This window comes from Acipenser ruthenus, chromosome 9, assembly GCF_902713425.1.
Source record: "Acipenser ruthenus chromosome 9, fAciRut3.2 maternal haplotype, whole genome shotgun sequence".
Classification (NCBI taxonomy): domain Eukaryota; kingdom Metazoa; phylum Chordata; class Actinopteri; order Acipenseriformes; family Acipenseridae; genus Acipenser; species Acipenser ruthenus.
The window spans coordinates 49,016,956-49,038,961 of NC_081197.1; the positions used below are offsets into that span (position 1 = coordinate 49,016,956).

General features: G+C 37.8%; 1 protein-coding gene across 14 annotated transcripts in view; it reads left to right on the forward strand.

Moving 5' to 3' along the window:
• LOC117405667 (dystrophin-like) overlaps window positions 1–22,006 on the forward strand; it is a 689,570-nt gene that overhangs the window by 543,714 nt on the left and 123,850 nt on the right. For 13 of the 14 annotated variants that reach the window (XM_034008883.3, XM_059030144.1, XM_059030147.1 and 10 more), the window contains 2 exons: window positions 2,330–2,519; window positions 16,667–16,839. In XM_034008883.3, the coding sequence (XP_033864774.3) occupies window positions 2,330–2,519; window positions 16,667–16,839 (363 nt within the window). Of the gene's footprint in view, window positions 1–2,329; window positions 2,520–14,235; window positions 14,326–16,666; window positions 16,840–22,006 lie in introns of those variants that run through there. The other variant, XM_034008886.3, reaches the window with a different exon arrangement.

Below are 22,006 nucleotides of genomic sequence, written 5' to 3' on the forward strand. Positions count from 1 at the left end.
AACTCTTTTAGAAGAGTTAGAGTTAATACCATGATATAGAAAACAATATTTAATTCAGCTAAACTGAACACATCAACACTTTATTTAAAAAATAAATACATATTTTAACCCTGAGAAACAATTTTAGGATTAATTTGTAATTAGGATTTAAGAGAACCCAGTAATAAATGTATTTTTAACACATTTGTAATCACTAAAACTCATTTTATTAAATTGGAAAAAAAATATTATTTTAGCTCTTCATAAGAAAAATTCAATTATAGGTATACATTTTTATTATCTGATATACCGCCAAAAAGGGAACCGCAAATTTTTTGAGGACATTAGGCAATCAGCTTGCAGTTATCTTTTCAAAAGGGAAGCAAATTATTTTCTATGAGACTATTAATTTTTGTATAGGATAGATTGATTGCTGGTTTATTGAATTCCAATACCCAGCTTGAAGAGGTGAATGGACTAAGAATGTAGCATACAGCTTGGCATAAATAAAAACAAATAATGAGGCTATGTTAGACTTATTTAAAACAAAGGTTTTTGTATATAGGATAGTAATGTGTTGATAGCCATGCTGGTCTACATACAAGGTGTATGAACAAGGATTTTTTGGTGATACCTTTTTAAAAGGATCAGCTAATATATATACAAACGTATACACTTGCTTTCAAGACTTTTGTACTGTATATCTATTTAGCTGATCCTATTAAATGTAACACCAAAAAAACCTTGTATATATAGTATAATGTCCCTTTCCCACAGACGAGTTATGACGGCTCAGATCCGGCATTGATGCAGCATTTTGTTCTGTGTGAATTGCCTATACCGCACTGAACCGTCTTAACTGCTGTGGCAGAGTAGAGGGGGAGGAGAAAAGATGTAGTCCAGGAGGATGCTGCAGGACTACTTTCCCCAGAATGCCACAAGGTTACCAGGAGCCAGAGTGGAATCACCTGGCTCCATTTTAAAGTGAAGCACCTGATGCTGATTAAGTCATGGATAAAGGCAAGGGAAACCCTGTAGTCAGGGCTGCTGTCTGTGTGAAGGCCAAAGTCCTGTGTGGGCTTAGAAAGGTACTGTGTGAACCTCGGTATTGTTTAACTTGTGTGTTTTTGTAAACCGGCAAACTGCTTAGCCGTCCGGCTTATAGTTTAGCTCATATGTAAAAGTTTGGTTAGCACTCCTAAGTGGGAGCTAGGCTTTTGTTTTGTGTTTTATTTATTTTTGTTCTGTGTGAATAAACATGCACGAAAGTGCTTAAAAGTGCAAGTCTGGTGTCTGGGTTCAGTATTTGAAAGGGCGTAAACAAGCCTTAGCCGCACCCTCCTGGACTGCATCTTTTCTCCTTCCCCCTCTACTCTGCCACACTGCCTGTGTGAAATGCTATGCCAGTACTGAAGCGCTATAGTGGGCGTGGATTGAAAGTCAACATCCCATGTGACTATATACTGGACGTGTTGGGTCTTTTTGTTGTCGGTGTTACACAATTTCATTTTTTTCAAATCCAATGGCTGATCAAGAATGAGGTAGTAATTGGAGTCCGGAAGAAGTTAAGGAATTGTTAACCTTACGGGCTGAGGAGGAGGTAAATTCACAAATAGAAGGGACGGTGTGTGATACTGTAATTTATGGGGGAATCACCGACATGATGTGTGAGCATAGCTACAACCGTTGCCATGACAGATCTGTTGACTGACAGGTTTGAAAATTGTACTCACATGATCCCTTTGGTTGTGTGAAAGGTTGTGACGGTATTATACTGGCATAGATTGCACAATTTCATGTTGTGTGAATGGGTATTTTAAAGAATTGTTTTAACGTCTCTGAGACGGCTCAGTAGCAGCATTTGTGTGTGAAAGGGGTATAAGATAGAATCTCAAATGTCTATCCTGGTGAACGAAACACAAATAAACCAATCACTGAATCAATCAAAAAAACACCTGCATAAACAATTCATCCACATATGATTACTATTTTTTTCAATTATTATTTGTTTTAGTGAGTTGTTATGTATTGAGCCATTTTGAATGGCAATTACAATAAAAAAAACACTGTGAGAGTTGTTAATGTGTTTCTACCACACGTCTAAAATGTGGTAGAAAAAAGGTGTCCCAATACTGGTTAGAGAGTAGTATCTCAATACTCACTCGATACTTTTAGAATGGTATATATATATATATATATATATATATATATATATATATATATATATATATATATATATATATATAATGAGTTTGGTGTACCAAAAAGGATGTAGAATAATAATTATGCTGCCTTTTATTGAAAAACTGCCTCAGTTTGAAGTTGTTGTAATGAAGTGTCTTCTTGGCAGGGTGGGGGAGAGGGAGGCAGCGTTGGAAGCAGCCCTCAGGCTCCTGCAGCAGTTCTACCTGGATCTGGAGAAGTTCCTTGGCTGGTTGACGGAAGCCGAGACGACAGCCAATGTTCTCCAAGATGCCACCCACAAGGAGGGTTTGCTGGATGATGCCCATGTGGTTCGAGAGCTCGTGAAGCAGTGGCAGGTAAGGCTGGCTGTCCATAACAGTTCAATGCAGTTTATAAAGCTGCGTCTTTTTTCATCTTGCGTGATCCACTTTTTTGTTAACATGTTTTCTAGCATTGTTGTAGATGGAAAGGTCTATGTTAGTAATTACTTAATGGCATGGTTTACTATATATGTCATTCAAACGTCATCTACATGTTAAACTTTTGCGGCTTACCATAACTAGATAGTAACTAAAACATTTTCCATCACAAAAAAAAACAGAAAAATAAAACAAAATAAACAACTTAAAATGTAATACTTTTGATGCCACTATGTCAACAAAAAAATGGTATTTTCTATTATTGGTGTGAAATGAAAGGCCCCTGGCAGGGTTTAAATGTCCTCAAAACTTCATGTTGTCATAGTGTACTGGATTAACTTTCATTTATCATTGACCCATGAAGACCATGAAGATGTTCTTAACATAAGAACATCTTCATGGTTAAAGAAAAGGGCTTGTAACCAGGAGGTCCCCGGTTCAAATCCTACCTCAGCCACTGACTCATTGTGTGACCCTCAGCAAGTCACTTAACCTCCTTGTGCTCCGCCTTTCGGGTGAGACGTAATTGTAAGTGACTCTGCAGCTGATGCATAGTTCACACACCCTAGTCTCTGTAAGTCGCCTTGGGTAAAGGCGTCTGCTAAATAAACAAATAATAATAATAATAATAACCAATCATTGCTTGTAATGCAAAAATGGGCCGAAAAGGTGTAGTCACTAAGCTTATAAAATCAGTTTATTACCTTCAGTCCCATTTACTGTAGACTGTGCATGTTGAAGTCTGTTGAAAGTATAACACTGTAAAACAGGGATCCACCGATATTCAAGTCCCTCATACATTGTGCCATCCAAAACTGTGGGACAGATAAGTTACAGCTAAACATTTCCTCAGAAAGAGACACTCTGTCCTTAATTCCTCATAACTTATGGACCCTCATGCACTATAGTGTTTTACATTCAGAGACTATTAAAAGTTAAGAAAATCTATTAGAAACCCTAATTAAGGCTAGAAAAATTGATTTGAGACCTGCTTTTCCTCAAGTGATCATCATGGTACCCTATTTCATGAGGGTTCTTTTGATGTTATAGTCTCAACTTGAATTTACATCAGTTAATGATTCTGTAAAGGCTGTGGGAAAAAAAGAAGATTCTGTGGAAATGCTCTTTGCAACCAAATCAGGTTTTCCCTCAGGAACTACAATCCTCAGTAGGTTTATTTTCCTTGAGGCATTCAAAAGACTTCAAAAGAAGAAAACAGCAGTCACTGTTCGTTTATACAAGCTTCCTATTGTCTATTGTATACTTAACAGTCTGAAACTTGAACCTCTTAAAAAAGCTCATTATATGAAACAATAATGGCAGTTTACTCACAACTTTATTGAGTTTTGAATTAAACCATGTTAATATTTTTGCATGCACTGCACTGTTAAAAAAAAAAATTCTGTAAATTTCCTGTGACAAATTTAATTTAATTAATTAAGGTAAAAGAATTGCATAAAAATCAATGTCATTCATTCAGAACTTCATTGCACTCCTGAATTTGTTTAAACAACTGCAATGGATTAATACATTTGGGACTTTTTGTTTTAATGCAGTTGTTAGAAAACTGTGAAATGACAGTCATTATTCTATATTTAAGTAGGTGTGATATAAAAAGCAGATTCAGTGGGGAATTGGCTGATGAAGTTTCTTCAACAGGTTCCCGATGGATTGCGATTTTGCAGTTTATCTGCTACAGTTACCAGCAACCATCGGCATATACTGTAGTTTTTGTGCTCATCGGTCATGTCTCTGAGTCTTGTTACCAGTTTGGCCAAGCATGCTGACCCTCTATATCTAGTCCATTTCTCTCAGACGACTTCACTTCTTTCTTCTCTGATCCAGATCTCTCTTCTCTTTTCTTAAATAGCCATGTATGCGCATGCATTTCCCCCAGTCACCTATCTTTAGAGATGTGAATGTCACTATACTCACCTTTTTAGTCTTTTGGTCTATGGTGACCACTGTTTTTTATGATGTTACACAACTGAAAAGCAGATAAACAAGAAAGGAGAAATGCTAATAACAACAACCCGGAGCACAGCGCTCTTCCCCATCACCTTCTGTTAGTGAGGTGGCTCCTCCGGCCGCCTATGAAGGACATTGTTCCTCACTGGAGGCTAAAGGTGGTGCTTGATGCACTCATGAAGCCTCCATTTGAGCCCTTGCATTCATCTGAGCTGAAATTTTTATCTCTCAAAACCGTGTTCTTGCTTGCAATGACCTCCACAAAGCCTGCTTAATTTTTGCAGAAGCCAAAACAAAGGTTACGCTCCGTACTAATCCTTCTTTTTTGCTGAACACTGTCTCAGCATTTCATGCTTTCCGTCCACCTAACCCTAACCTTAACTTTCCAGTCAGACAGAGAATGGCAGCTTCATATGCTCTGTCCAGTGCGGACCCTATGTATTATGTAGACAGGACGAAAAGTTGGAGGCAGTCCAAACTATGTTTTGTCTGCTATGGGGCAACAAAGGCATAGAGGTGAGTTTCTCCCTCAATTTTTTAGCCCTAGCTACTTGTTACTGGGGTAGCTTAGATACAGACAGCGCAGGTTGTTGCAATAACAGTTTTCCTAAAGCTGGCACCATCTCAACAACTATACTGCAAAAGTTAGGTTATTATCATAACCCTGGTTCTCTGAAATAGAAATGTAACCATTACCAAATGGATATTTACCTCCTAAAGACCCAAAACCTGAATAAGATATATCAAAGCTGCTTCACTGAGGGATAAAGGACTGCGCACACAGATCTGCTGCAATCATGAACACAGTGACCTTGAAGGTTAATAGTTACATTTCTATTTTAGGGAACCAGGGTTATGATAAATACCTAACGTTCCCTTTCAAGTACGAAATGTAACCATTACCGAATGGGTCAGTATACCGAGGCTGCCTTTTGCATTACCATTCGGAACCCCAGTAACAAGTAGCTAGGGCTAAAAAACTGAGGGAGAAACTCACCTCTATGCCTTTGTTGCCCCATAGCAGACAAAACATAGTTTGGACTGCCTCCAACTTTTCGTCCTGTCTACATAATACATAGGGTCCGCATATGGAACTGCTTGCACCACTGTGTTTCCTTGGCTGAAACACGCTTGTTTACCTGCCAAGGCAAAGTTATGTGCTTCACCGCAAGCCTGTGACAGTCAAAGACATCTCAGTTTAAATAAAGAATATAAATTATATCCGTAGAGACGTGGCATGCTATGTTTTGGTAAGTCCTGTCCTTGTGGCCTTGCAAAGATTAATTTGAGCTAGCATTTTGGCCGGAATGGTTTGGAGACAAGTGACGTGATTCTTAAAATAACAGCAATAAACAAATATTTAAAAGACAAGTTATCCTCAGAAATGTGTAGCGATCCGTGTAACTATACATGGCTACAATGGGTATGGGCACACAAAAATATCTATTGTGTACTTTTATATACACTCTGTAAAGAGAACCATTTGTCCAAGTGTCATTTGTACCCATTTAGTAATTATATTAAATGTACCTGAGCCTGATAAATCTGTGTTCAGGCCCTGGCCATCTTTTAAAATATTCCTTTTGAACACTAACATAAGAAATTAGTCTTGTATATCAATGCACTCCAAATTAGCATTTAACAAATCTACAGTAATGACAAATAACTTTGAGACAAACTTTCCTAAATGAAACTACTACAGTAGTTGTGTAACAACAAATACAGAATTATCAACTTGCAACTTGCCCCAGAATTCTGTCAAAGCTGTTAACTTAAAAGTGCACTTGTAATAAAACAAAATAGGTATTAATAAATTTAAATAACCTGAAAAAAAGATTGCAATTATTCATAACGCATTCAAAAAGACACAAACACCTTGATAAATCAGGCCCGTGGTTCTTTTATGTTCATAATCAATAATGCCTATAGGTTTATCACGCATAACAATAAAATGCAAAAGAAACCAACTAAAACTCTTGGGAACAGGCTGCCCCAGTTGTGTCGTTACACTTTGAACAAAACAGTGGAAATATGACATCCTGTCCCATGAGGTACTAGGCAATTGCCTGGCTTTGCAAAACTCTCCCATCTGTAGAATACAGAATAATCATGTCAGCTTTTCATCAACGAAAAGAGTACCTCTAAAGTGAGCACTCCATATTTGTCAGGTCTTTATTCTTTAGTACATTTAACACAATCATACATAACACAAATATATTATTCACTATACAAGTGAAAAGACTGTATATCTATTTTAGCTCTCAAAAAAGTGGTACAGTACGTGAGCTTGGACTCCAGAGGCTTGAAGAGAGTAGAACAGATAGATCCATAGGGATTTTAAAGAGGTAATGAGCTTCGGTAGGCGTTGCTACTATGATTCCCTATGTTTTTGCTGTTTTAGATGCAGTTGCGTCTATTTTAATAATATAAATACCACCAATCTTAAAATCATAAACATTTTTGCATTGTGGTGCTATTTAAAATAGCTAAATAATAAAATGGACTGTAGTTACTCATTTCTCACATTTTCCCTGAATGTATCGACTCCCAGCTTGAATTTTAAGGTGGTGCTTGAGCCTGTTGCAGGTTTGTGCCAGGACAGCTGTGTCGAGTGCTTGGGGGGTTGGATGCGCCATCAAAAGACAAAAAAATTAAATAAAAAACAAGCAACTGACTGACCGTATATTCGTAATCTTAGACAACTGCTCTCGGCAGTACAGAATATTAACGTCTATAATTTGTCTCTTTGTCTCTCAGTAACCGCTATCACATGTTTTCAAAGTCTGTGTCCCGTTGTAGTTGTAGGGACAGATACAAATTAAAAAGTGCGAAATAAAATAGTGCAGAACCAATGCTATTGCAGTGCCACTGAACTGCTGTCAGAGATCATTTGGTTTGGTTTTGTGTGATAACAGATCAAATATAATTTGGGTTCCCCATCGTAAAAATCCCTTTATGCTGCTACCCGTGAGCGAGAATGACAGTTTCAGTAAATATCTCGGATAACGGAAGGGAGAGCTGTTTTCCTATAGTACATTATTTTGTACACACACAGATGACTCTTTCCCTCAGGGACTGCTTGCTCAGGAGTTACTCAGCTGAACCTGTCATATGGCAGCAAATCAGACTTGCCGGGCTCCTGGCTTATCATGTCAGGAGAAATATAAAAGACTGGAAGATTCAACAATGACTGTTTAAAGAAGGTATATAGCCACACTCAATTGATGAGATCTTGATGTGGTCCTAGGTCAGTCAGGCTTGTGTGAGTTAAACATTGATCCCTTCGACAGGGAGATGCAGCTGTAAATAGAAGGTAAGGTAGTGGAGAAGAAACTACTTCAAGACATTTTTTTAGAAAGGAAAAGCAATTGGGTAAACCAGTGAGGAGACCGGAGTCAATAACCTCTTACATACTGTATTATTATTATACTGTAGGATTCACAAGTTGCATTTAGTCTCAACATCAAAAAGTTAGCTAGAAGACCAAGCATCATTACAATGCATATAGTATAAGCGGGGCTTCTGTTTTTCATTTTTTATTAATTTAATTTTTCTGTGCTTATTTTTAGCTATTTTCGAGATACCCCGAAATTCGTTTTATCATAGTTTATCATGATTTGCCATGTGTTTTTTTGCTCTGCTTGTACTATTGTAAATGTTTAGCAGTGCAATAGTACCTGGCAGTGTACAAATTCTTGAAAAGACATTTGGAATGTGATCCCAAGTTCTAATTCATAAGTTATGGAAGCTGTGTGAACCTGTAAAAGCAGGTCCAGTACTGCGAGAAACTAGAGGGGATTGTGATGTCATACAGTGGGGAATATGTATTTGTCTTCAACAGCATCGAAAACAATATTTTCTCAAAAGAATTACATCACACGGGAATCACCAGATATCTCAACAATAAAATTTAAACTGTAATCGTGAAAGTAGAAGCTCAGTTTGCAGGTAGTTCTGTATCCAGAACTGTACAAACTGGGATCCATAAACCAATTTTATCTTGGATACCCCTACAAATGTAGTTGTGTTTATGCCTTTAGCACAAAACTGTAGTATCCCAGAAATAACCCAGCATCATATTTTGTTGAAATGGAACTACCAAAAAATGTATAAGCAAAAGTCTTACCTCAGATAACACCAGTTTCTACTGCAGTGATACAAAGAACAAGCACTAGAAGTTGAACCTTCCTCTGAGTACCTCAGTACTTCTAGGTATGCCTAGACGTGTGCCCCTGTGTAATGATGGCCCGCATGTTTGCACTTTCTGAGTGACATAGTATTAAGATGTATCTGACTGCTCCACTATAGGGGGGGGCAGCTCTTTTAGAGCAACAGTAGCAGGTTCACTCTGGATCCCAGACAACCCAGGTTTGCCTCCCGTCCCCAGGCATGAAGAAGTTCACATTGGTCTGAAGGGTGGAGGTGTATGCGGCTGCACTTAGCATCTGTTAATGAAAACAATCTAGTTGACTAAATGGCCAATAAGTCTGCCTAAATTGCCAGTCGTGTCAGTACCCCTTTATAGTAAAGTAAACAACAGTAAAACAACAGAGCGATCACACACAAAGATTAGATAATATTGCTTGAGGCTTAACACACTTGCTTTTTGCAATGAAAAAGTCAGATTTAATTTTACTGCTTAAACATTTTTCAACTGGAATTGTGTCACTTTCTAAATATCTTTTGTGATTCCATGTACACAGCAGTTTTCCTGCTGATTTAACACTGGATTCTAGAGAATAATGACCACTTTTGTATGAAGGTGGTATATAATCTCAATATCAATAATAATGAGCTAATCCTTTAAACTGTCAAACCGAGGTAAAATGTTTGAAGCATTGTGATTTAGAAGTAAGTATAAAAAATAAGCCTTGCACACATGCAGTTTATATAACAAATTAGGAGTCCCAGGCTTAATTTACATAGAACAATAACCAGTATTATAGAATATAGTTTTCTTTTTCCAAAGCACACAAGTGCTGATTTGCATCTGAATGGTATTCCACCGAAAAATGTATTTGTTTTATATAAAACTAGGAATTTGTCTTTTGTATCTTCTTTCATAGATCTCAAAGGATTTCTTTGTTTTTTTAAGTTCTAAAGATTTGTTATTCTTCTTGTATTCATTCTTGTATTCAGTCTTTTTTATTTTTTTAGTTTTTTTTTTTTTTTTTTACCTATGCAGCTGTTTAATTTCTTGCACAGTTTCTATTTTTCTATGCTGTCAGTAGTACTCTCAGAATCATGTCTGACTGCTGAGTATATCTGATACATCAGAGTGTAACCATTAATCTCAGACATGACTCTGAGAGCTCTGTGGAAGCTATAGGGGGCTTTAAACTTGTTAGTAACCAGAAATAGAAAAGTAAACACATTTTGTTTAGCCCAAATGTTTACTTAAAAAAATTCAACATAAGTTCTTCTTCAAAAGCAGTTATTTTTTTTATTTTTGTGGCATTTCTTGATGAAACCTGGCATGACTTCAGAAACAGAGAAATAGGAATCTGTGCTTGAGATACAAGTTTGCAACTGGATCTAGATGATAAAAAAGGAAGATGAATGGACATGCCCTTACAGCAAGGGTAATGAAAGGACATGCTTGCTGGAATGTCAAAACAACCAAAAATGTTTTTAAGTTTACCTTCGCCACATTACTGAGCGTAGACAAAAACAAGCAGACCAGTAACATGTCGGAAAGTGAGAAACTTGTGAGGCCAATTACCAATTAACCTTAACCTCCACCTCTAAATAAGAAATACAGAAGGCTGCTACAGAAAATCTTTCACAAAAAAAATGGACTTACTTTAAGTGCTCAGCGTGGTGAACGGTACTTCTATTTATTTATTTTTTCAGTTTTGCAAGAAAAGATTTTCTTTTAATTTTAAGTGTCTGTTTGTTTTTCTATTCTTGCGCCCTGACTCCCTGTTGTAAAGAAAAATCGGTGCTAATTGGAAACAGTGGGATTTGAGTGGAACTAATAGCAGTGGCTCCTCCAGATTATCCAGAACCTGTCTGTGGAAACAAGCAGTGAGACATTGAGTCACTGAGTAAGAGGGAAAGCTGCTCACATCAGAAGTGTGCCTGCATTGGTGATGTGACTTTCTCAGAACTGAAAGGGGGAATGAAACATATAATTGCAGGGGTTTCTAGTATCACGATATACTGTGTAAAGTTTGAGTAAAGTTTGTTGACGTGTTGACAAAACGTGCAAAAGCACAATGGAAATAGACTTCCAGTGGAGTGATTGGGACTGGAGCAAGTTCAGCATTTGCACAGTAAGTAGCATGCTTTCCAGACATGACTTTACATTTCTGTGCAGGGCTGCTGCTGTTTATGATGGTGCACTCATAAGTCATGTCAAAGCTGAACTTCAATGGAATCACTTTTTTGTCTTTTGGATGGGATAAATAAACTGCACTAGCAGCAGCTGAAAGTTACTGGTGCTGCACTGTAGTTTGAATTGGAGGCAGTTGGAGTTCAGAAGCTGCAAGTGCTAAGCTCGAGTGTGGAGATCAAAACTGTTATGGAATACTGCAGCTGGGAAATCGTCGTTTTAAGGCCCCTGGGGCTAATTAGGAGTTGTGGGGGCCAATTTCAGTGAACACGAACCTTTTTGTCGCTACAATAAGCAGACATTTATCAGCAACAAAAGAAAATGAGATTCAGTAACCCCTGTCATAAAGCTTATAACCTGTAAATGAGATTTGTTTTGAATGCTGTTTTTGAAAACTTTTGAGCGTGGCGCTGATATTCTATAAACATTTTAAGACTGGACACAGCTTTTTGTTATTACAGAGGCCATTCTGAGCTTCAACATTAAGTACCATGAGGAATACATTTGAAGTACTTTATTTGTAGTTCAAAGGTCTGTACAAATACAAAGATCATAGATTGTGAATAATTTACTGTCAGGTAAATTTAGGTATAGGAGGTGTTGAAATAATGTTGTGCTTTGAGTGTTTTAAGTGGTATAAGTGGTATAATTATTTTATCCTTTGTTAACACATTAAGGCATCCTTATGTGTTTTTCATTAGAAGGCAGGTCTTTAAAATAAGAAATTCCCACAAAGCTGTAATCACACCTCAAAATAGAGCCACGTTAACTACATATAATTACACTGCTACCATTAGATTTTACTATATGAACTTAGCATGTAATTGTGAGGTTACAACATGTATTTTAAATGTATTTATCCTGATCATACATTTATGTTGTGAGTACATATATCAAATAATGTTACAAACGTGTAATTACAATGTGTTAATGTACCTGTATTCTGAAGTGTATCCCACATCTGTAAATAGGGTGGCGGTGTCGCTTCAGTTTCTGGTGGTACTTGTGTCCACTGTATAAACCAATAAACTATAAAGTGTGATTATAGAAGCCTTGTGCCTAACTGAAAATGGTGCAGGCTGAGAATTACACACACACACACACATCTGGAGGTGATTACTCAAGATTGAGTAGAGTAAAGGTTGAGTAAGTATTGCAGCACAGTTATTATTATTATTATTATTTATTTCTTAGCAGACGCCTTTATCCAGGGCGACTTACAATTGTTACAAGATATCACATTATTTCACATTATACAGATATCACATTATTTTTACATACAATTACCCATTTATACAGTTGGGTTTTTACTGGAGCAATCTAGGTAAAGTACCTTGCTCAAGGGTACAACAGCAGTGTCCCCCACTGGGGAATGAACCCACAACCCTCCGGTCAAGAGTCCAGAGCCCTAACCACTACTCCACACTGCTGCCCTGTTACCAGTTACCAGTTATGACTTTAAATTACTGTGCAGGACTACTTATGGCAGCTGGTTATGCTGGTAAACGCGTAAATCAATGTTTAGTGTGTTGTTAAACTTCAGTTCCTTCTACAATTACCAATCAAGGTATGGCCAGTAGCACAGTCATGCACCATACACTATATCAAAACCTAAACTTGCCAGTATGCCATATACCATATGGGGGTGTAGTGAATGGGGAAACTGCTGTCAATGTATTTTTTCATATTGTTAGAACCTGATAGCTTTTACAAAGTCTTTATCATGTATTTTTAAATATATAGTCCTGTATGTGATAATAATCTTTATTACAAGGAATATTTGTGATTTGGTTCTCTTTAGAAAGCAAGTCTCTGAACCTCAACATTTGTCTAAGTATGTATTAGTTTCTTTAAAGTCCAAATACAATCTCAAAGCTTATAAATATAAATACAGCATTAACAAAAGTCTGAATCCAGAATAAGTTTAGTAAAGTATAGTGTTTCACAGGCAACCAAGCACAGAAGTATTGTGACACATGATAAACTTTAAAGGGTACATAAGCACCTTTTTATTTTATTGTGTTACATGTTCCCATGTGTTGTTACAACTTTTTACGGACCTCTCAGAACTACATTTCCCATCATCCTCCTGTATGTAACTGAGATGGGTTTACCAATGAGCAGGAAGATGATGGGAAATATAGTTCTGAAAGGTCCATGCGGGTAGATGGGAAGCCATCTTGAGGCAGGGAATGCAATTTAAAAGTTAAAAGTGGTAAACAATACACACACCTTACATAAACAGTTGTAGCAACACACGGGAACATGTAACACAATCAAATAAAAAGGTCCGCATGTACCCTTTAGAAAAGTACATTGAGAAAAAAAAATGCATCTTGCATGTGGGTAGAATATCCTACCATTAAATATTCCAGCACTGCAACTTGTCTTAGTGTATGATGATCTAAATCAGTCTTTCTCAAAGCAGTGCTCCTGGGCAAACGTGTGCCCACGAGACCAGAAAGATGTCTGTGCCTGCTGTGGTTGACACAATGTAATACTGATGTATTGTTAGAGGAACTAAAGTCATTTAAATACACTACTTTGTGCTCTCAAACTCTGCTTTTGTTCCATCTGTATTATAACTTCCTTTTATTTCACATTTTCTAAGTAGTTAGCGAAATGTTAAAGAGTGTAGGATCATGCCCTTGACCGTATGAGAAGTACACAAATGTGCCTGTTGCAAAAAAACATTGGGGACTACTGATCATAACACTGGCGGATCTTAATACTGCTATTTACTAACTTTTTATGTGGTAGTGATGTTAATAAGGGGTCAATAACTCAACCTGGATGGGAAAACACAGGCAAGATTAATTTTAATCATGAAAATAGTGTCTATATAGTAGATAAAAACTGAATATTGAATAACTGCATGGTGATTATGAGCTGAGGGATTCATATTTACATGGATAGAATTAAATGTGAAAAAAAGCCTTGAAAAATAGAGAACACAAATAATCATTTTTTAAGTGTAGTGTGTGGAGAATGTATGTGCTGTGTAGGAAGATTGGAATCCTGTTACCATGGTGTCTATGGATGGAATGTGCACTTGGCAGGAGCATTGAAGTTTCTTTTCAAATAAAAAAAAAAAAATGTTGCCCCCCTAATTATAAAGCGATAAGAGAAGCGGCTGTACAGAATGGGTCTGTCAGTGGCCTATTTAGTGTTTTTCGTTCTGAAAGCCTCCTACACTCCCTGCCCTGTCTGATCCCCCCACACCGTCTTTTTTTCATCCAAATGACAAAGTGGCTGTGTTTTATCGACCAGTAGGGCTTGTGTGCTTAATTATATTCTGCCAGTGAAATGTAACCAAGCACAAAAACTGGAAAACTGTCCCAGTGTGGAGAGCTGGTGTGCTGACAGTAGTGGTGATGCGTCGGGAAGCAATGCTTTAGTCCAGGGCTAAACATGTTACACAGGAAAACCTACAATGTCAAGGTCAAGGTCAGAGTTTAATAGGCTTTTGTTATTCCTAGTGTTGAAATGCTTGTGTGTATGTGGTGCTCAAACGGCACCGATGTTGACATCTATTTATCCAATGTGTTTCTTTGTGTTTAGCATAGAGATGAGGTGGTTTTGTATCTCCTAAATGAATTAGATGGATCAGAAGGACGCACCGAGCAATGTGGGTGGTTACCTTTGTTTATAGTATCTTTAAACTGCTAAATAACTGTGGTGTTTACATTTTACATCCTTGGTTATATTGTCAGACAAACATTTTCTTACAGGTATTAAATAAAAGGATTCCCAAATGCTTTCTAGGTGAATTTAAACTCTCTCCATTGTAACTGTTGGTTTGGAAACAAAGTTTCCAGTTTATTATTCAAGTGACTATAAATGCTCAGGTCTGTTATACAAGAACTGCTTTTACAAAATATGCACCTTAGATTATACTGTATATTGGTGGGTTTGTCAGTAGCAAATTGTGCTGTCAAGGATGTTGTTTTTTTTCCTATGGATGATTTGATGAAATTATTACGATTATTATTTATTAACAACTGTCTTACCAGGAGCAAACTTTATGTGAGCATTTTTCTTTAGTCTGTTTCAAGATAGTACTGTTTTATATTGTGTAATGACGAAAATATGACGCTCCCAGCAGATCTTAAGGGGATAATTAAAGGCTTCTGAAGCAGGAACATAAACAGTATATTTGTTCTAAAGTACATTAACAGATAACTGCAACATTAAGGGTTGATCTGACCAACCAGTATCCCACAAGGATAGGCCACAGTTTTATTGGACGATTTTACAGCAGTGGGGGATCACCCTGCATTGCATCTGCCAATTGGTTATCCTGGGAGTACCCCGACAATAGGTGGTTGGTTAAATCCTCTGGGATTCTCCAGTGCTGCAAAATGCTCGGTATATATTTATGAAATCAACCCCAAATGTCTAATTATCAAGTTTTAACCTTCCTAGCATAGTTACACCTGTAGAGAAACTTGCATATACCTTTTCAATGAAAAGCAGAACTTATAATAATAATAATTTTTTTTTATTACAGTTTCATCCATAACTTTAAACATTCAATCGTGAATTCTGAGGTAAAACTATTAAAAAATAATAATAATTAAAACATGTAGACAAACTTTAAAAAAAAACACTGAAACCCTCAACTCAACAGTCATGGAGGTATTTTATCACATTATTGGTGGGCCTATTTGTTTCAAAAGTTTAAATAAAAATGTTTGAGAAACTAAGACAAGTAGATAAATATTTCGAGCAAAATATATTGACTGTTTTGAGTTTATGACTAAAGAGTAGAAATAAACAACAAGTTTTGTAAACCCAAAGATGTAATGAGCAAATGTGGATTAACTGCAGCAATACAACAAACAGTTTTACTATGTATGAAACAAAGTACAAAAAACATCTTCTTCCAGTATTGCCTTTGCATTTCTTTATTGCCATGCCAAATTAGGAGAGTATCTCTTTTTTGTCCTCTTCTAACAGGGTTATGACTTGATGTTTTGTTTTGATTAAAGAAACAGTTCCATGTTTCCATTCCTTATGCTTATCTATTGCAAAACATCACAGTTCATATTGACGAGGAGGAATTTAGGTAGATTGTTACAATGCCAGAATATCTTGATCTTTAGAGGTAGCCAGATGTTATCACCTGAAAACTGAAGATGAAGTTCTTCCCTTTTATTAACAAGGCCTTTCAAAGCTGTGGTGTGAAAACATTTACCTTCAAATATCTGTATTGATTTGTTGTGCCTGCAGGCAAACACAGATATCTGCTCGCTCTCTGTATCTGTGTGCTGGAAGTTTGGTAGTGTTGAGTAATGCCTGTTAATTTAATGCAACTAGCCTATCCTTTATTTTTCCTAGCATGCAGAATTTGTAGGTATTCATTTGAAACTGACATATTGAGAATCAACTCTTCATGTATGTGTTTTTTTTTTTTTTTTTTTTTTTTTAAAAAAAGGTTTTTAAGGCAGACTTCAAATATCAAATGGCTGGTATAGATTTTGACAATTTGAGATATTATGGGAGCTCATTCCAATAAGCAGGGACCAAATGGAAGAAGGATCGTCGAGTCTCCATTGGCCCTTGAACATAATAGCTTTATATATATATATATATATATATATATATATATAAAAAAAAAATTAGTCAGAACTGTTCAAATACTATTAGACACAGCCAATGATATTTTGTTTTGCTGTTCAAGCTCAGGTTGTTGAGACTGATATAACGTATGAAGTGATGGGGCTCCGAACTGAAGAATACATCTGCTGTATGTCTTCTAAAATTCTCTATTGCTTGGCAGGACCTGCAGGCAGAGATCGAGGCCCACACTGAGGTGTTCCACAGGCTGGATGAGAATGGGCAGAAAATCCTGAAGTCCCTGGAAGGCTCGGAAGATGCCACGCTGCTGCATCGACGGCTGGACAACATGAACGGCCGATGGAGCGAGCTGCGTAAGAAGTCCATCAGCATCAGGTAAATAGGGTGCTTTATTTAAGTTGCTTATCTGTTGGCTCACAATCACCCAGATGACTCCATGTAGTAGTGAATTTATCATATTCATTAGGTGTCAGTGTGGAGAAGTTATAGAGCTTTGCCGATTGAGGGATGTATTGTTGTACACTAAACTTAGTACTATGGATAGTTAAAAGAAAGCACAGTATATATCTGTAACAATACACAAATGTATTATTACTATTACATCCAAGCATGTGTTCAAGTGATCAATAAAGTTGCCTCAGTAAGGAATAGGGGTTGTCAGTGTAATGCTCTGCCATCCCATAGTCCTCCAGTATTACAACTGCCCATTATCAGCAGGATAGACTTTGTGATGGTATTTTTCTGGTGCGTCACACTGACAGGAACACTACAGCAGGTTGCATTATCAGCAGGGTAGACTGTGTGATGGTATTTTTCTGGTGTGTCACACTGACAGGAACACTACAGCAGGTTGCATTATCAGCAGGATAGACTGTGTGATGGTATTTTTCTGGTGTGTCACACTGACAGGAACACTACAGCAGGTTGCATTATCAGCAGGGTAGACTGTGTGATGGTATTTTTCTGGTGTGTCACACTGACAGGAACACTACAGCAGGTTGCATTATCAGCAGGGTAGACTGTGTGATGGTATTTTTCTGGTGCGTCACACTGACAGGAACACTACAGCAGGTTGCATTATCAGCAGGATAGACTGTGTGATGGTATTTTTCTGGTGCGTCACACTGACAGGAACACTACAGCAGGTTGCATTATCAGCAGGGTAGACTGTGTGATGGTATTTTTCTGGTGCATCACACTGACAGGAACACTACAGCAGGTTGCATTATCAGCAGGGTAGACTGTGTGATGGTATTTTTCTGGTGCGTCACACTGACAGGAACACTACAGCAGGTTGCATTATCAGCAGGGTAGACTGTGTGATGGTATTTTTCTGGTGTGTCACACTGACAGGAACACTACAGCAGGTTGCATTATCAGCAGGGTAGACTGTGTGATGGTATTTTTCTGGTGCGTCACACTGACAGGAACACTACAGCAGGTTGCATTATCAGCAGGGTAGACTGTGTGATGGTATTTTTCTGGTGTGTCACACTGACAGGAACACTACAGCAGGTTGCATTATCAGCAGGGTAGACTTTGTGATGGTATTTTTCTGGTGTGTCACAATGACAGGAACACTACAGCAGGTTGCATTATCAGCAGGGTAGACTTTGTGATGGTATTTTTCTGGTGTGTCACAATGACAGGAACACTACAGCAGGTTGCATTATCAGCAGGGTAGACTTTGTGATGGTATTTTTCTGGTGTGTCACAATGACAGGAACACTACAGCAGGTTGCATTATCAGCAGGGTAGACTTTGTGATGGTATTTTTCTGGTTCGTCTCAATGACAGGAACACTACAGCAGGTTGCATTATCAGCAGGGTAGACTTTGTGATGGTATTTTTCTGGTGTGTCACAATGACAGGAACACTACAGCAGGTTGCATTATCAGCAGGGTAGACTGTGTGATGGTATTTTTCTGGTGCATCACACTGACAGGAACACTACAGCAGGTTGCATTATCAGCAGGGTAGACTTTGTGATGGTATTTTTCTGGTGTGTCACAATGACAGGAACACTACAGCAGGTTGCATTATCAGCAGGGTAGACTTTGTGATGGTATTTTTCTGGTTCGTCTCAATGACAGGAACACTACAGCAGGTTGCATTATCAGCAGGGTAGACTTTGTGATGGTATTTTTCTGGTGTGTCACAATGACAGGAACACTACAGCAGGTTGCATTATCAGCAGGGTAGACTGTGTGATGGTATTTTTCTGGTGCGTCACACTGACAGGAACACTACAGCAGGTTGCATTATCAGCAGGGTAGACTTTGTGATGGTATTTTTCTGGTGCGTCACACTGACAGGAACACTACAGCAGGTTGCATTATCAGCAGGGTAGACTGTGTGATGGTATTATTCTGGTGCGTCACACTGACAGGAACACTACAGCAGGTTGCATTATCAGCAGGGTAGACTGTGTGATGGTATTTTTCTGGTGCGTCACACTGACAGGAACACTACAGCAGGTTGCATTATCAGCAGGGTAGACTGTGTGATGGTATTTTTCTGGTGCGTCTCACTGACAGGAACACTACAGCAGGTTGCATTATCAGCAGGGTAGACTGTGTGATGGTATTTTTCTGGTGTGTCACACTGACAGGAACACTACAGCAGGTTGCATTATCAGCAGGGTAGACTGTGTGATGGTATTTTTCTGGTTCGTCTCACTGACAGGAACACTACAGCAGGTTGCATTATCAGCAGGGTAGACTGTGTGATGGTATTTTTCTGGTGTGTCTCACTGACAGGAACACTACAGCAGGTTGCATTATCAGCAGGGTAGACTGTGTGATGGTATTTTTCTGGTGCGTCTCACTGACAGGAACACTACAGCAGGTTGCATTATCAGCAGGGTAGACTGTGTGATGGTATTATTCTGGTGCGTCACACTGACAGGAACACTACAGCAGGTTGCATTATCAGCAGGATAGACTTTGTGATGGTATTATTCTGGTGCGTCACACTGACAGGAACACTACAGCAGGTTGCATTATCAGCAGGGTAGACTGTGTGATGGTATTTTTCTGGTGTGTCACACTGACAGGAACACTACAGCAGGTTGCATTATCAGCAGGATAGACTTTGTGATGGTATTATTCTGGTGCGTCACACTGACAGGAACACTACAGCAGGTTGCATTATCAGCAGGGTAGACTGTGTGATGGTATTTTTCTGGTGTGTCACACTGACAGGAACACTACAGCAGGTTGCATTATCAGCAGGATAGACTTTGTGATGGTATTTTTCTGGTGCGTCACACTGACAGGAACACTACAGCAGGTTGCATTATCAGCAGGGTAGACTGTGTGATGGTATTTTTCTGGTGTGTCACACTGACAGGAACACTACAGCAGGTTGCATTTTGTCAAATTTCCGGTGGGAGTGGGGGGTTAAAATACACAATTTACAAAACAAAACAATAGGCACGCCTATAATCAAGATACACAATGTTGATACATCACTCATGTGCCAACATCTGCCACCAAATGCAGTTACTGTTGTTTAAAACTTGTTATTATTAACTACAAAAGGCAATAACAAGCTACGCTCATAATCAACCTATATATATATATATATATATTTTAAAAGCACTCAGAACAAGTATTTGCACATAACCTCCTTGATAACGTACTCCTGCAGGAAGTGTATTTTCACTTCAGAAACAATTGAGCATGGAACGTGCATGTTTTAAACTGTCCTGACTTGCAGTACTAGACAGTTCAACCCTCTCTGTGATATTTATGTTCCGTTACCAAAACAACCGCTGCTAACTTTACCCAATCCCAACAGAAACAACAGGTACAGTTGCTGTTCTTCTGAGGCGGCTTCTGATAACTAATTCCTTTGGCTTTGGGAAGATTGTGTAAGGCTTGTGTATCAATTGTCGATACACTGTCAGTGCGTTCAAATGGCTTTATTGGAAGAGCACATGGTATTAAGAGGTGTACAGGGCAGGAGGGGATAGTGCAGCTGGTTCCTGGTGTCTGTATGGTTGAAAGTGCTGAGTCAAAATGAGGCTGTTCACGGGTTTTGTGTGCAAGAATGAACAAGACATTTTCCAACAAAATGAATATTCAACGCTTAGAATAGAGTCTCAAGTTTAATATACAAGTACATTTAAAAATCACGTTTTCAGTTTTTTTAAACATTTTCTGCGACCAACCCAAAAAAATCTCATTACCGTAACAAAATCATTTTTACATTAAAAACGTTGGTACTTTTTAGGCAAAGTTGTGATGCAATCATTATCAAGTTATTTCTTAAACACATCAATAACTATTAATGTATTTTGGAACAAATCTGTAATTCAAACAATTGAATCTCATTACCGTAACACAGTACATGTAGAAGAAATCATTGGTGGTATTGATTTTCCTTAGCAATTTCACATAAAGTCTATAACATTTTCAGCTATTTTAACAGCAGCCTGTTACAGTAATGATATTTATGTTATGGAGAATGAGATGGTGGAGTACAGTAATGTGTTTAATATATATTTGATTAATTCAGTAAACTATAATCATTGATTTTTTCAATGATATTAGATTTAAGTGATAACAACAAGCAACAGTAAAAGTTAAATGTAGAAAAATGAATCAACACTAGGTAAAGACTCTGGAATAATAAATACCCTTTATATCCTGCCTGTAGTACCATATTTTAAAAAATTTTCAATAATTATAAAATCCGGATCACTTTTATCCAAGTTTTGATAAAACCAGCCCCAAGGAATTTGAAGCTATGATTGAAGCTCCAGCTCATGGCATCCACTTCATAATGTTCACCTACCACTTGAAACATTAATGGGCTGATAGGCATCAAAAACAAGCAATGTGAAATAATTTAAGATCTATTTAAAATGCTATTCATATTTTCATACTTGTGTGACAACACCCGGAAACAGAACACAGCTGTATTGAACTAATTATTTTGAATTAAACCTGCTCTAAATTGAGTTCTACAAAATTAATTATATCAGTGTTCTATTATAGATTGAAAATAATGATCTTACCTGGTGAAACTTCATGGTTTCTGGTATTGTTTTAAGGGATGGGGGTACTAGTTAAGTACTCCCTTTGATATATTTTTCAGTTACCCTGTAAAGCTTAACTGAAGAATGCTGTGATCATTGTGCTCCATCATTGTGTCAAAATGTTGTATGTTCCGTGGGCAACGATTTTCTCAGCCAAATTCTTAAGGGCTCCTCCAACACCATCAGGAGCTCCTTTTTCGTGAGAAGCTTCAATATAACACCACGTAACGTATTGAAATCCCTTCATGAAAGGCACTGCGGCAGGGAGGTAGAAGCATGTTTTGTTTCTATACTGAGATGTAGGGTCATTGGATATAAAGTTTATCTTTATGGCACTTGGGAACTGGTTTCATATGTAGTCCAGCACAGGTTCTAAATGAGCCCATGTGGTGACAGCATTATGCTGAAGATGTCAGATATGGATGCAAATGAATCTACTCTACCCTACCACCACTCAGGTAGATAACTCCAGTATGGAGTGTTACTTGGGCATGTGAT